The 15128-nt window shown below is 35.6% G+C and overlaps 1 protein-coding gene across 1 annotated transcript in view; it reads right to left on the bottom strand.

The window, feature by feature from the left end:
* The window catches only part of COL19A1 (collagen type XIX alpha 1 chain), a 169803-nt gene that overhangs the window by 12217 nt on the left and 142458 nt on the right, over window positions 1-15128 (bottom strand). The window contains exons 28-40 of the mRNA XM_066545914.1: window positions 14388-14423; window positions 14232-14285; window positions 14092-14145; window positions 11821-11862; window positions 10702-10755; window positions 9815-9868; window positions 6698-6751; window positions 5730-5783; window positions 3555-3599; window positions 2897-2947; window positions 2769-2813; window positions 1903-1929; window positions 1350-1403 (exon numbers count right to left, since the gene is read on the bottom strand). Of these exons, the coding sequence (XP_066402011.1) occupies window positions 1350-1403; window positions 1903-1929; window positions 2769-2813; window positions 2897-2947; window positions 3555-3599; window positions 5730-5783; window positions 6698-6751; window positions 9815-9868; window positions 10702-10755; window positions 11821-11862; window positions 14092-14145; window positions 14232-14285; window positions 14388-14423 (624 nt within the window). The remainder of the gene's footprint in view (window positions 1-1349; window positions 1404-1902; window positions 1930-2768; window positions 2814-2896; window positions 2948-3554; window positions 3600-5729; window positions 5784-6697; window positions 6752-9814; window positions 9869-10701; window positions 10756-11820; window positions 11863-14091; window positions 14146-14231; window positions 14286-14387; window positions 14424-15128) is intronic.

The raw sequence follows: 15128 nt of genomic DNA on the forward strand, positions 1-15128 counted from the left end.
CCCTTGCAACGATTTTTTTTTCTTTTCAGGGTTATTCTGGTCCTTTCAGCAGTCTGGCTTGGAGCACAGTTGCACCAGCTGCTGTCAGCAAGCCTGAGGTAGGGGACATTTTATGCAGAGAACATGAGCAGTTCATGAAATCATCATGACATTACAGCCAATGTTGTCTGTAGAAGATGGCATTCTGCTACACAGAGGAGCATCATGGCTCTAAATTAAAACCCAGCATGCACTATACTGCTGGGATTGTCAGGCTCTGAGATTCTGTTCATTTATTTGCATCACAAATATGAAATTCTGACCAAATTCAGTTAAGGAAATGATATTTCTACTTTGGGAGAGGGCCAAACACTCACTCAGCTGGTTTATATGATCTTATCCATTGCTTATTCCCTTTATTTAAGTCCTGTCCCCCCTTTGTCTCAGTTAGACCTGTAATGTCTCCCTGTGTTTGTTCATTTTGAAACCAGACTAGTCTTCAATTGCTTGTAAATTGTAGAATTCCAGAGCAAGAACCATCTCATGTAATTTAAGCATCTAGTACAGATCTTAGATCTTGTCATTATTTAAATCTTTCACAAGACCTTAGATCTTGTCACTGACTGAGCAAGTAGGAGGAATACACAGTGATATTGAGAGGGAAACTTTGGATTTACATTTCTTTGTGATGAAAAATAAGTTTCAGTAAAGTACTTTTGCATGAAGTCATTTAATAGCATAATTCAAAAAAGCTGAGAAACATTTCATTTGCAAAAAAATTTACTCTTTTTTCTTCCTAAATTAGAAGATATGGGGAAAATCAAACTGGTTTTGCTGACAGAAAACATATTTACAGATTTTTTTTTATTTCTCCGCTAAATGTTTTGTATTTTGCTATATTTAGAAATGAATACCTTTTTATCCTTTTTTAGCCTTTTATAAAAAGCTTTTCTTTAAATTTGTAATCAGCCTCCACAATTAGAAAGCAAAAGGCTGAGAACAAGACAGACGGACTGTAAACAAAAGATGATGTTCAAGAGGGAACAAGAACCATACAGAGGAAAATATTAACTATATTACTCTCAATTATAGTAGTATTCTACCAAGAATTTTACAAGGACTCCTACACATAATTTTCCATTTGCAGAAAATGAAATTTTATGTTCAGTGAGTATGCTATTTACACCCATGCAAAGCATGTTTTTTGCTTGTTTAAAGCAAAAACCCAGAAAATATAAATAAGTATGCAAAGATTTTTCTCATAGAAACATTAACTTACACATGAAAAATAAACCAAACAAGGCTTCAGAAAATGTTTAGCTGCAGATAATGGCTGCTAAGAAATCATGCCTTCTTTTTAGGAGTCCTACCTTTTCCCCTGGGAGTCCTTCCAGTCCTGGTAATCCCATTGGTCCTGGGTCACCCTGTTTTTAATTTTTTTTAAATTAAAAGATTGCATACATTAGAATTTCTTTACTCAACATGGGAAATGTTAAAGAGCAAGCAACAGCAGATTATTTAACTTGAGATTACTGTAACAGCTAACCAGTTACTAGGTAAACAGATTTTGTTATGCCTCATTATACTGATTTACAAATTAAGCTTTTCTCAGAGTGTCTGTGTGAGTATTTGGCTCAATGATTTAATTTTGATGAAAAATGTTATACAGAATTACAGAACTAGGTGCTAGTACAGAAAGATGTATTCAGCTTCCAGGCATTATTGTGAAACAAAAAAAGAAGTTTTGTGAATTTTTTTGAAAACAAATTATTAAACTGTTTTAGAAAACTGTCTTACAACTGCATGTTTGGCTGTCACTGCTGAGAGGTTTTGGTTTGGATTTCTTACTGTCCTTCAGAAGTACCATGTGTCAAACTACTTGGGGAATTCTCTATCAAAACCAAAAAATACATACATACATACCGCTGTTCCAGGATCCCCTTTTGGACCCTGCAAAAAAACCCAAAAAAACAAGCTACATTTAAAGAAGAACAGTTACATGGTAAGATGGCTTTTTTTAATGACTGCATTATGAGTATACTTTGCTAATGCAGTGCATTTAGAATCATTATTCATTCCAGTCCCAGCTGATTAATTTAGTACAAAATCTTAGTAACATTTTGGGTTTTGCTTTGCTGTTCCAGAATACAGAGAAAGACAGCTCTGCTTCTTGGTGCCAGTCCATAACTGTAGTTACCAAAGAGACAATCATCTCAAAACAGAACTTGCCTATGGTGCTAAAAAGAAGGAGAATGTAAATAAGTGCACAGCATCTTTAGATCCATGGAACCAAAGCAACACTGTCCAGCTGCAAGGTACTGCATGCAGTGTGAAAGACACCAGCCCTGTATTACTTCCACAACCTAATTCTTAATTTTACACATTTTCCTGCACTGTAGCTACATGTAGGGAAACAGTGACAGAACTCAGATCAGAATTCCCGAGCTTCTTATTTCTGGCACCAAATTTCACTACAAAACTATGCCTCCATGAACTATATATACAAAATTACACATTTTTAGTATAAGAATACTTTCACTAAAGGCTCCAATACCAAATTATGTACCATTTCTGCAGCCTTTACTTGCTAGGATGAAATGATTTATTAAAAATAAACCACTCTCCAAAATGGGCTAAAATGCTTGGCAAACATAAAATCACAGTATGTGTGCTACATACCAATCCTTATTATTGAAATCTTCCACAAATAAAATCCAATTCCATGCAACTAACCCTTCTCTGTTTCTATGCCATTAGCTGCTAGAAATGAGGTTTCTGGTAGCACTTACTGGAGGTCCTGGTGGACCCGGATAACTCGCGACACTCACTCCTCCCTGTAACAGCAAGTTTAAAAGTTGAGTTGGGCTAAACTTGGGTGGGGATTGAAAAAAAAGCAATTAACATTAAAGAGAAATACCTGCAGTTTATATAAGCTGCTCATTCCATTTCTTTCATTGTAAGGCATACCCTTTAAAGCATAAAAACCAAGTAAGTGTCACTTATGAATTATAAAGGCAGAACTATTGCCCTGTTCAAGTCCTGCAGTTCAGCAAAGCTGTGGTATCCTTTTTGTTCTCAATCTGCCAAAGATTCCACATTCCAGAAGAAAATAAGATACACACTAACACAGCTTGGGGCTTTTTTATTTTTAATTATAAACCAAGAAACCTGTAAATCAGTGTGCATCATATTTTGATTTTTATTATTGTAATTCTCCAGGATAAATTTTTTTGTTAGGTACTATACCACTTAATTTAGAGTCCAGTGAGCTCCACAGATTTCCCTAGGTTGCCCGGGTTCTCTGATCTCAGGTATCCAAGCTGTCAATTTTACTCAAATAATATTGGATACCAAGGTTAACTAATTCTTAAAGGGCTTTAGTGATCTGAACTTACTCAGTGATGAATTGAGAGAAAAAAAATGGAGTATGGAAACCTTTAGAAAAAAGATACTGTTACCTTCCTGCAATATTAATTTTTATTAGACCAAAACTCAGTTCTTTACATTACATTACATTTTACCCACAAGCATATTGTTCCTAATATAAATTCAAGATAAAAAACAAAATATCTCACCGGAGGCCCAGGTGGTCCAGGTTTCCCAGGAGAACCTTCACTACCCTAGTACAGCAAGAGATTGATGTAACTCATTTACTGTAACTGGCCACATCTATTCCACACTCAAGCTATGATGACCACAATGACAATAAACAAGAGATACAGTCAATAAGAGCAGGTAATATTAAGAATAAATTCTCCTGCAGTGTTCCTGCTTTAGCTTTAGGGAAGGCATGAATCATTACTTTTTACCAGTTTTTATTTTGTTAGTTACTTGCTGCTTTATGAGTAGTAACTTCCTTATGGCAAAATAACAGTGGTAACCTGGGTTGGGAATCATTTCATATGTACCAGGAGGGAGAAGAAGGAAAAAAACAGAGTTGTTAATATGAATTTCTAAGCAACTGGCAGATAAAAGTTAACATTAATTTTATGCTTCGTATATTATTTTGCAAAAGCCAGTCCTCAGTTGATCATTCATATGTAAATAAAGAAGAGCTACAGTTTCAGAAATTTAGTTTACGTAGAAACATATTGAATATAAATTAAGATTTTTTTAAAATAATCTTCCTTACTAAGAGATATAATGAATATTTTTTTGGTTTTTACTGTAAAATATTCATCCATTGTTACCTGTATCTCTAGCCTGTTCTGCTACTGTGTACTGAATTGCTTATATTATACAGGGCATAGCTGCTGAGATTTTTCTGCAGCAGAATCATGGGGTCTGTGGATAGTAGAGAGCTGCAAAGGTTTCAACATAAAATTTCCCAATTAATCTTCTCAAAATCTCATCACTAAAATTCAGATAAATACACTGTATAATTTGGAACAAGTCTGTCAGAATTTTTCACTGGCTTTGTTGGGTCTTATTTAATGTATGTCAGTGATACACTTAAGTCACAAATTTAAAATTACTAAGGTGGCAAAAATCAAGCTAAGTGCTCAATGCCAACAATTAGCTCAGCAGAAAAATATAATTCTTACTGAACATTTATACTAGGATAATTTCCAAATGACCCTGTTAATTGTTAGAAATTGTCAGCCTCCCAAGAATGGTTTGAAGAACTTCATGGGGAATTAAAATCCTATTATTTTAGAAAGCACATTATGTGATCAATTCTCAAGTGTGTCTCAGATGAAGGACAGAGGAGAAATTTACTGGGGCTTTATTTCAGTTTACTTCATTACTCTTCACCCATGTGACTTTTTCCACTTTTAGAATGATGAGACACGAGCTGTAGAGCAGGGGCTTCTCATTCCCGCCTGTGTGTGAGTTGTGAACAAGGAACTATCAAAGAATTGTGTTGTGCATTCAGTTAGATAAAAAGGAAAGAAGTTGGGTAAACTTTTATTACCATGATCTGCAAGGAGACAACTCTCATTCAAATTTTATACTGAAATAATTTCAGAGTTTTACAAAACAGTTTTCTTTCTTAGTCATACCAAAGTTTGTAGGGAATTAGAATCCTACATGTGGATGTGGCAGTGCTGTGCCTGGAAAAGCCCAGAGTACTACTGAAAGAAAAGCTGTATTCATACACAAAATGTAGAACTGGTCCCAGAAAGGATTTTGCAGCAAAGTTTGGCTCTGCAGTATTGCTCTGATTTGAAGTACCCAAAAAATGAATTTGACCTTATAATATCCAGTTCCTGATAAAAGAACATATAAAATTTTGAAAAAAGCAGTTCTTTATATATATGTGTATATATATACATATACATACATATATATATACACACACATATATATACAGATTATATATGAGAATGTAAATTAAGTATAAAAGAAGCTCACATAATTTTTCAGAATAACTAACACCCAATAACTTTCAGTGCTTGTACAACTACTTTTGAACATAATATTCATAAAAGAATAAGAAGCACAGCAAGAAGTCACTAGTCATATTCTATGTCAGAAACATATTTTCACTTTCCTAAAACTTATATATTGTGTTATGCCTAAAGAAAATTCCCTGCAACTTAAATACACCACAAGGACTGTACTTCAAAATATAAGGCCATATGCACAGCCCTGCTTAGGGAAAGTTGTAGTGAAACACAAATAAAAATTTGAAATTTGTGCCACATTCTTGTTACACTCTTGCATTTGTTGAAAAGGCCCCCAAAAGACAGTGTAATGGGATTGCAAAACCTTCACAGACCTGTACCAAGATTAAAAAGAAGAAATACCTTTTCTCCTTTTGCTCCAGCTGGACCAGGATGTCCAGGTCTTCCTGGGACTCCCTGCACAACACAGAATTGTTTGTATAAGTTAGGAAAAAAATGACACACAATATTTTTGCAGTGTCACTAAGTTTTTACAACACGCTTTTTGGAGGTAGTTTAAACCTAATTACACTTCTTCAGGTTTAAATATTTCTCTTCTCTTTGATACAACAGCTGTGTCCTCCTGATAAGTTCTTTGAAGGGTAAAACACATCTTGACCGATGCATTTTCACCTTGGCAAATTAAATGTGGTGACCCTAACTGGCACATCTTGATCCAGCTGAGAATCACGTTTTACTGCTAAATGCCAATTTATGGATTCCACATTAGACTTCTTAAATATGCTACAATTTTTGAAAGAAGTATTAGTATTGTCATGAAACCCGGGAATGAATAATGATCATACTAACTAATGTCATTCCCATATGTAGAAAAGAATATTTGAAAACATTTCCAAGAGGACCTCTCCCAGTAATACCAACAATTTTAATGATATATTTCAGTGTCTTTAAATATTGCCAGATTTTTCTCATTCTTTGGTTTTGAATTGTGAAACCAAGTAATTACTTTGTTTTTACACGAAGTTTTTTTTTTCAGAATGACTAGCTGGAATTATTTTTAGATTTTATTACTAACGTGACTCTAACTTGGTTAAAAATACACATTTCACTGCACGTTTGCACATCATAAATCATGTAACCTCACAGATTCTCTAGTAATGTCAAAACTTCAAATCTATTTAAGTTCCATAAACTTTGAGTCCAGACAATTATGGTATTTTCAGTAACATCAACAGCAGTATAGTTTACTTCACTAGAGCCAGAATGGGTAAGATTTTATTATTACTCTCCTAAAAGATGAAAGAAAGGACTAGATCTAGGCAGTTATAGCAAGCCCTACAGAAATAAATTAGATCACAGGTGATACTTACAGATGGGCCACTGGGTCCTGACACACCTGGCAGTCCAGGAGCACCTTGGAGACCCTGGACATTAAAAGAGCACATGTCTAGTTCCTCTCCCACTTATCCTTCAAAAATACTTATATTCAGCATGTCCAGCAGTACTATACCTGTATTACAGTGCATTTTCTTCTAAAATGTAGGCATTATTTTTAGTAATGTCTAAAAAAAATAACCACCCCACCAGGTGGGGAAGAGAACCAGGTTATCATTGAACCAGGTTAGAGGCAACTTCTTTCTTGAGTGATAAACACCACTTGTCCTTCAACCTTTCACATTTTTATCCTACATTTTGTAAATAGTTTTGTCCTTAGTTGTGCAGATAAGAACAGATGTCAAGTTTTTCCTTAGAGATTAACTTTCTTTTTTTTTTTTTTTTTATTAAAAGGTTGTTTTTTTTTCTGGTGAGAAGACAGGCTTCTCAATATTACCTGATGCTATCTAAATGAAATGGTACTTTCTGCCTCATTTTTGGTTTGGCTTTTTGGTAATTGAACATGACATTTTACATAGTATTTAATGATCTACTTTCCTGCTGGTATTCTATTTGATGGTCTGAAAATCAATGGACTCTAGTATCCACTCACTAAACATAACAGCAGTGCAACTCACTGCAGTGGATGGAGGTGGGATTTGAGAGAAGCCCGTGTGTCACTGAGCATCTTTCCTCTGCCACACCAGGCTCAGGTGCAATTTTAGACATGTGAAAGTGATGTACAAATGAGAGCTAACACTCTTGGTTCTCCCTATAATCCACAAAGAGAAATGGATTCTTCCAAGCAGTGGTTGATTTCATCTGTCCATCCTCTGACAAGAAAAATCCCCTCAGAAAAGGAGTATTTCTCATTTGAAATGCAGGGTTTAAGAAGGAATGGCTAAGGAGGCAGCCTAGAAAGCCACAGTGGTCAGGAACCCTGAAATCGGTGCTCTGAGAGGGAGACTGAGGGAAAAAATTTGGAGAGAAATAAATCAGCAAAAACGTAGAGATGGAGAGACATTGATTTTTCTTTCTTGCTCCTACATACAGAGGACATTGATTCACTTCTGCAGCTTTTCAGAGTAGCAAGGTAACTGCTAATGTGCTCTCTGCTCCTTTTGAACTCCTTTACTCTGATGTACATTTACATGAAAAATTAATATGAAACCAAAGGAACATCTTCTGTAATTCTTACTACTGATATTAAAAAAACCTCCCCTGGAAAAAAGAAGTGCTTTGAAAATGAAGATAACAAGTTCGACAAAGATTAAAGGGTGATTGGAAAGCATAGGGAAGTTAATGAGCATATTTCAAAGGGATTCAGGTAGGCTTCTCTCTCTTTCTTCCCATTTCTTCCCATTCCAAAGAAATGATCAAAATAAAAATAGTGAAATTTGTAAAAAGAAGTTACTTTTAAAATGTTTTCATACATGATTCTGAAAAAAAGTTTCACTTCCACCCTCACCATGTCATATCCAAAAGCTGCTGCAAAATGAAAATATCAGAGCTAACCAACTCTCAAAAGGTGAGGAAACATATGAATAATGAACTTATTAACACAGCATTAATGAAAAATGAATTTGCTCTAGACTACTTTAAAAACATCTGCCAGACATAAAGTTGCTGTTACCTTATTAACTTCTTAATTCCCTGCAATATCTTATTGATTTTTTAATAGTATTTGAATTGTCAAGATTGTTTTGCTAATGCCTCATTCCTCCTAGGGCTGACTGCTAGAAGCATCCTATATGGCACGAAGTATGTGTTACTCTCCCATTTATTTTTTAAGTAAAATTCTGAATAAAATTTGCTTTTGGCTGCACCATCCTTATAGGGAATATGTTCTTAATTCCACTTAGGAGGCACATGAGGTGTGAGGTCTCTATATCATCATCTAAAACCAAATATATATGTAATATAAATGTAAAATATATATGTAATGAGCTCTCTATATATCATATAAAACCAAAGGAAAAAATAAGCATGATACTTTAGGCTGCCAACATGCTAAATTCTGGGGCAAAACAGTAGCAGGAGCTGCATCTTTTTTTCCACATACAACTGTGTACTTTTGTAAGCCAAGAATACTGATAAACACATTTTTTGGGGAAAATATTCTCTTATTCTACTACTCTTTAAAAATTCTTAAGATATCATGGCCTTAGCGCTGAAGGAATGTGAAATGCTTACAAAGAATTACAAACCCCTCAATCAATACACTCTAGGTTCTAGATTTGTATTTTCCAGGTGCTGTGTCTTGTAACCAGCACTCCTAAATTAAAATAGACATGTTTAATCCCAGTTAAGTAGTTTGGAGTTTCAAAGTGCTCACCACATACTTTTTAATGGGCTACTTATTTTAACTCCTCAGTTGGCTAAGGCCACTAAGAAATTCATTTATTTATCCAGATTAATTTCTTCAATAGCTTCTGCTGTGGTGACTTTTATTTTTTTTTTCTTTTTCACTGGTAGTGTTCTTGAAATGTTAACTGCAAATATTTTAATTGAAAATGAAAGCTATAGCAGCTATTTTGGATTTGGCACCACAAGTCATTTGGCTTTTTTTTTCCTTCTCCATAAAGACATAAAAATAACTCTAAGAATGTAGTATAAGATGCAAAATATTGTAAATACTTTAAATTCAGCCTATTCAAATATTTTTCAGTTTCCACTTAATAGTAGTTGCTAATATTACTGTTCACATCAGATTATTTGCTTAATGGGACGTTTTCAAAAGTGAATTCTAAAGGGGAACTAACCAAATGAAAGCACATATGCTAGAGACATGAAGCATTTTCTGAAAATATTTGGCATTAGCCTATTTATTGCTGTATCCTATATCCTTAAAGATTAGCATGTAAATGTATGTGAGGATTTAAAATATACAAATGAGCAAAAATTCACTGATGAAAATCAACTCAATGTTATTTAACTGAATAATAATATTCAATCCTATTGAAAAATCAGAATCAAGGGCTATTTATAGCACTACATTACTATCTCAGCCGTTGTAAAGAACTAAATAACATTCTGTGCATTTCATTTTCAGTCTAGGTCTTTACTCAGGTTCAGATAAGAATGCTACCACTGTAGAAATGAAGTAATTTTACCTCATCGCCCTTTTCCCCCACAAGCCCAGGAAATCCACGTTCACCTTTGCTTCCCTATGAAAACATAACATTCAAACAAATATTTTCTATTAGAGAACAATGAATTTCATGCTCTGTAGGGCATTTTATATACATTCAATAAATGCTAGCATGATGCCCTTACAGCCATAGTGCCTAAAACATAAAGCAAAGGCTCAAAGCCATCTTTCAAACAAACCTCCCCACAAGGTGAAAGGAAATGAGTGGTTTGTTTCTAGGAGGTAAAATACTCAAAAGACCTTAAGATGGAGACATTAACACCAAAGAGCTTGAGTGCTTGCTGAAATGGAGAAAGTTCACTTCCATGGAATTAGTCTCGATGACAGGAGATATTTATATGTCAAACCATGTGGCTTTTTATGTGATTCCAGAGAAGCAGGATTTTGATTGATGCCAGTGACACTTCAAGCCCAGGGAAATGGCTGTGCTGCTCCCATGGGAACAGGGGGCAAGGGCACAGGGTGCTCCAGCTGTGTTGCACACGAGGGAGACAGGGGAAGTTTGCCTCTTCTCTGCAGGATTCTTGTGTGACTGACTCACCCAAAATGAGTCCAGAGATAGCAAAGCACTGCTGGGCACTCAGATGTGAGCCAGCTTTAATGGAGGCATGACACAGAAAAGCTATCTGGGCCTGGGACTCAATTCAGGCTATTTTGCTCACTCAACCTAGACAAAAGGCAAACTGACACATGAAGAGGCTTGGAACATAAAAATCGTTTGAACTTTTAGGCTGCCCAATGCTGCAGGGATACAGGTGAGACAAAAAAGTCAAGTCTCACAAAGGTAAGAATCTGTCCTTTTGCTTTTAACAAGGACCAAAGCAATGAAAAGTACACTCCAAAACTTACTTTTGGTCCTTCTCTGCCAGGAATGCCTGGAGGACCTCTTGTGCCAGGATCACCCTGTGGAGCAGACAGAAGATGAAGTGACAAATAAATATTTTTATGACATAGATCTGATCCATGCAGACTGATCTATGCACACTGCTTCCTTCCTGTTTTCTGACCAGGCCTCCATTTTTAACCCAAACCTTCTCTTCAGTCCTGGCTCTCTTTTAAACCATGTACTTGCTCAGAGAGACTTCCTTGTTTTCTTCCCCATCTCTCACACTCTCTACTCAAAACATGCTAACACATTTTTAGCTTTACTTTGGATAGCACCAGACACACCTGTGTTTAGGTTTGAGCATCTTCCTTTCAAGGATTAGTTAGAGATGAAGGCTACTTGTTACTCTCTCCAGCTTCAAATCTGTAGTTATTTAAAAGTAAATGACCCCTGCATTGCTGAGAGAAGCATTTGCCAGCTAAATTGCAGTCATGCAGAAGTGCTAACTGCAAAACACCCAGAAATGAAGAATGAGGCTTAAAGAAGCAGCAAGAGAGAGAGCTCTGACAAGAAGAGCATGTACAGCAGAAAGGCAGCACAATTACAATCAAAAGGAAAGACCTAAAATAAATAATATTTGGAAATGAGAAAGTCAATAAACCCTAAGTACATGTATTAATAAAGGACAGAAGAAATGATGTGAGCTTTTCATATTGAAATACTCCTGAGCACAGTTTTCATTTCGGAATATTGCAGAACACTCCAAATTTCATTATTTTTCAAAATAATATCTTAGAAATTCTAGACTATTTTCCCCATTTGGTATATTACTGAAATTAATGCTACAAAGTTAAGTGAAGAACAAGGTATATTTGTAGCAATTCATACTGTGGGCTGGATATGCTGAATAGGCCCTTGCTGGCTACCATCTCCTTTGCTGTTCTAACACTATTTTGCAAAATTTCTATACAATTAATTTCTGGAGTATTTTTAAAAAGAAAAAAAAAGTTTTAAAAAAAATCACAATGCTATTTTAGGCTAGCCCTGTAAGTCAGAACTGTACCTACAGAAGCTCTCAAGTTCACGTGTGTTTAAAAAGCATGTTATAGCAAAAAAAGACATTTAATCTCTGAAAAATTTACCTTCAGTATAGCACCCATGTCTCCCACAAGTGGAAGTGCAACCTGAAATTTAAAAAGGAATCTGCAGTTAATGTTTTACAAAGCACTACTGATTCTGATGTGTTTTCATTGCTTCTAAACTTTGTATCATTACACATAGAGCTGATTATATATGTATGTGGGTTCAATCTACTCTTTAATGAAAAGTCAAAAGATAAAACAGGTCTTCAGATGTAGTTAAATATCACAGTCTACCCAACTTACTGATTGTAATTCTTAACTATAAATGCAATGAAATGTCTCAAACCATGACAACAGCCTTACTCCTCAACATACACTAATATTGTTTTTGTACCACATCAGCAACAGCTCAATGTTACTGGAATGTCTTGTACTCTCACCTGATTTTCTTCAATTGTTTTCCTCCTCCTTTCTCCTAGGCTTTGACTCTACTGTCATCTGTAGTACAAATTCTGGAGATGCCAAAGCTAAGTTCAATAAATTAGCTCAGATACTGGAAACAATCCAGCTACAGCAACAAAAGCAACATATGTAATATTTTTCCTGCCTTTAAGCATTAATAATTAGTGTGTAACTCCTTGGTGCCACTGCTAAATTGCTACCACTCCTAAAGCTGAGCCATTTAAAGATCAGTCAGTGGATCTATACTGTACTGAAACAGATCCCAGATTTCCAAGACCTGCCATTAAATTTATATTTAAAGACTCCATGTTAAAACCTCATTGCCATAGTCATCATCACCTTCATTCACAGACTCTCTAATTACTAATTCTCATTTTTTCTGACAATTCCTAAATCTAAAATCATATCAATCCTGGGCATACTATAAAATTAGACACATCCAAAATAAGCTAACTTTTTTTGTTTAGCCTGTTTCAATTCTTTCCATCTTAAATAAGAAAAATAAAATATAAGCACTTTCTTTAGTATATTCCAAAGACTGTCAGTTAAAAGCAATGAGTGTCAAAGACCAGCTCAAGAGATGCACTGCTGAATATAATAACCAGAAATATAATCAGTACACCATCTATAGGGTGGCATAACCACCTTTGAAAGCATGCCAAGTTGTTTTTTAGGGTGAGACAACACCACCTAGCACAACTTCAGGACATAGTTATGTAAGGTGTGAGTCCATCCTCTGCACAGAGGTAAACTGTACATAGACAGGATCAGCTGCTCTTAAAAACCTGTGACAAGACTTGAAAGCAAAAACCTACATGGCCTGACTTTTCACCCTTCTCCTTAGGACATTTTTCAGCTAGGCAGGCTATTAGCATATCACCTCTTGGTCTTCCTACTGGACTAGAAGTGTAATTTCCCCAGTCTCTCCTCTCTTCTGATGTTCTTATTTTAGCTGCTCTATCAATGTCTGGCACAGAACCCCAAACCCTGGGTGTGGAAGGGTCCTAACCCCAGCTGCAAAGGGCACACGTGTACACAACCAAGCCAACTGCATTTGTGCCACACAGCTCCCCTGCTCTGGGTGTAAGGCAAGTCCAGCCTGGCTGCAAACACTCTCCAGAGACACAAATCTGTGTGTTGATCTCTGAATAAGTGTATGAATTATGCTAGGATTTTGAGAGTGTTAAAATAGTCTTAATTCTCCAGATTCACTCCTGCTTGCTACATCTTCCTGGAAAAAATGTTTTTTCCAAAGAGAAGAGTATTTCAAGAGAGCAAAAGGCAATAATTGTCCTGTTTGTGAGTTTTACCATTTAGACCTGTCTGTTTAATACCAGCATCAAATATTTTACTTACATTTAGTTTACAATGTGCTGTGCATTCCAGAGTTATTCTACTTATGGATTTTGGGTTTCATTATTAAGCACTTTATCCTCATCTGTCTTGAGTTAAATCTTATTGACTTCAGACAGCCTCTGAATTTTGATTACATCTTCAAAAAGCAAGCAATCTTTCCCACTCCAGTTTCAGAGTTTTATCTACTTACTCAAATCAAATTAAATCACTGACAAGAACTGAGAATAATCTGCTGAGAATAATCTGTTAAATGACACTCAGATCCATGATTTTTGATAAGCATTAACTACATGGTAATTAATTCTAAGCTTAAAGAAATATCATGATGACAGTCTCAGTTTTATTGAGGCCAAGTATATAACATAGCTGTTTTCTGTCTTTCCCAAGTAAGTATTTCTAGCTTATCTTCATATCACTGGTTCTTCTAGGCTTGCTATGCTATCTCATCTCATCTCATATAAATTTAATATATTTGCACCAAAGCAAACGCAAAAGCTTGCCCTGTGTACATACAGGATCACCTGGAGGGCCTGGTAGTCCTGGCTTTCCATCTCTTCCTGGGCTGCCCTAGAAACAAATGGAAAACTTGAGGGTCTAAGCCATTGATGAGGTACACATTATTTTTCTTGTATATATATAAAACTGTCACTTACATTAATACCAGGGGTACCTGGAGCTCCTGGCAATCCTGGAGGTCCCCTAGGGCCCTAAGAGCATGAAAGGTCATTTAGGATATAAGAATACCTTTCCTGCAAAATTCTTAAACTAAATTAATGCTTTTTGTATTTAGGAAAGAACTTATACCCTACCTGCACACCTGCTGATCCAGCTGGACCTATAGGACCCTGTAAGAAAACTCCAAATAATTAGTAATTACTCTTTTTGGGATAAGGGAGATGAACTTCATTTAAAAATGCTGAATGTGGGATATTTGTGCAGTTTTCACTTTGAGAAAGGCGTACTTTAAGGTTTGGTTTTAAATCCACATGTAATTTTGCCAAAGTTAGAGACCTCAAGACTTTGCAAATGCCCATTTTTTAGGGCAAGCATTTCCAAAAATTAATGATCTGTGCTGAAACTTGGTATTTAGCAAGAAGATCCATTAAAAAAGCTAATGAGCAGTTGAATAGAAACTTATAATTTACATATAAACAGGTAATTTTTAAAATTCAGATTAGAAAATATTGTATCTGAAAATATTATCTTTAAGTATTATTATTTTAGATTAAAACATTCAAGGTGAATGCCTAGTCACCTTTCACAAATATTTTCCCTTTATACCAGAGCACTGTCCCTGAACTGAATTGTGTCAGGTGATACACACTGGTTGACTGAAGAGAGATTGCCTCAGTGGAGAGGCAGAGATTGTTTCACTGGAGTACAACTCCTGCAATAACATGTACCACCTACCAGGTACACCATCAACATCAGCAATTTGTTTTACTGCAAACTCTGAAGGCACTGCAGGTGGCTTTATTTAAAGGCATTAAAAAGAAAGAAACCTGGGAAACAAGCAGAATAACTGAAACAGTTATTGCTGTACAAATGAT

This window comes from Molothrus aeneus, chromosome 3 (genome assembly GCF_037042795.1).
Source record: "Molothrus aeneus isolate 106 chromosome 3, BPBGC_Maene_1.0, whole genome shotgun sequence".
In the NCBI taxonomy this organism is placed as follows: domain Eukaryota; kingdom Metazoa; phylum Chordata; class Aves; order Passeriformes; family Icteridae; genus Molothrus; species Molothrus aeneus.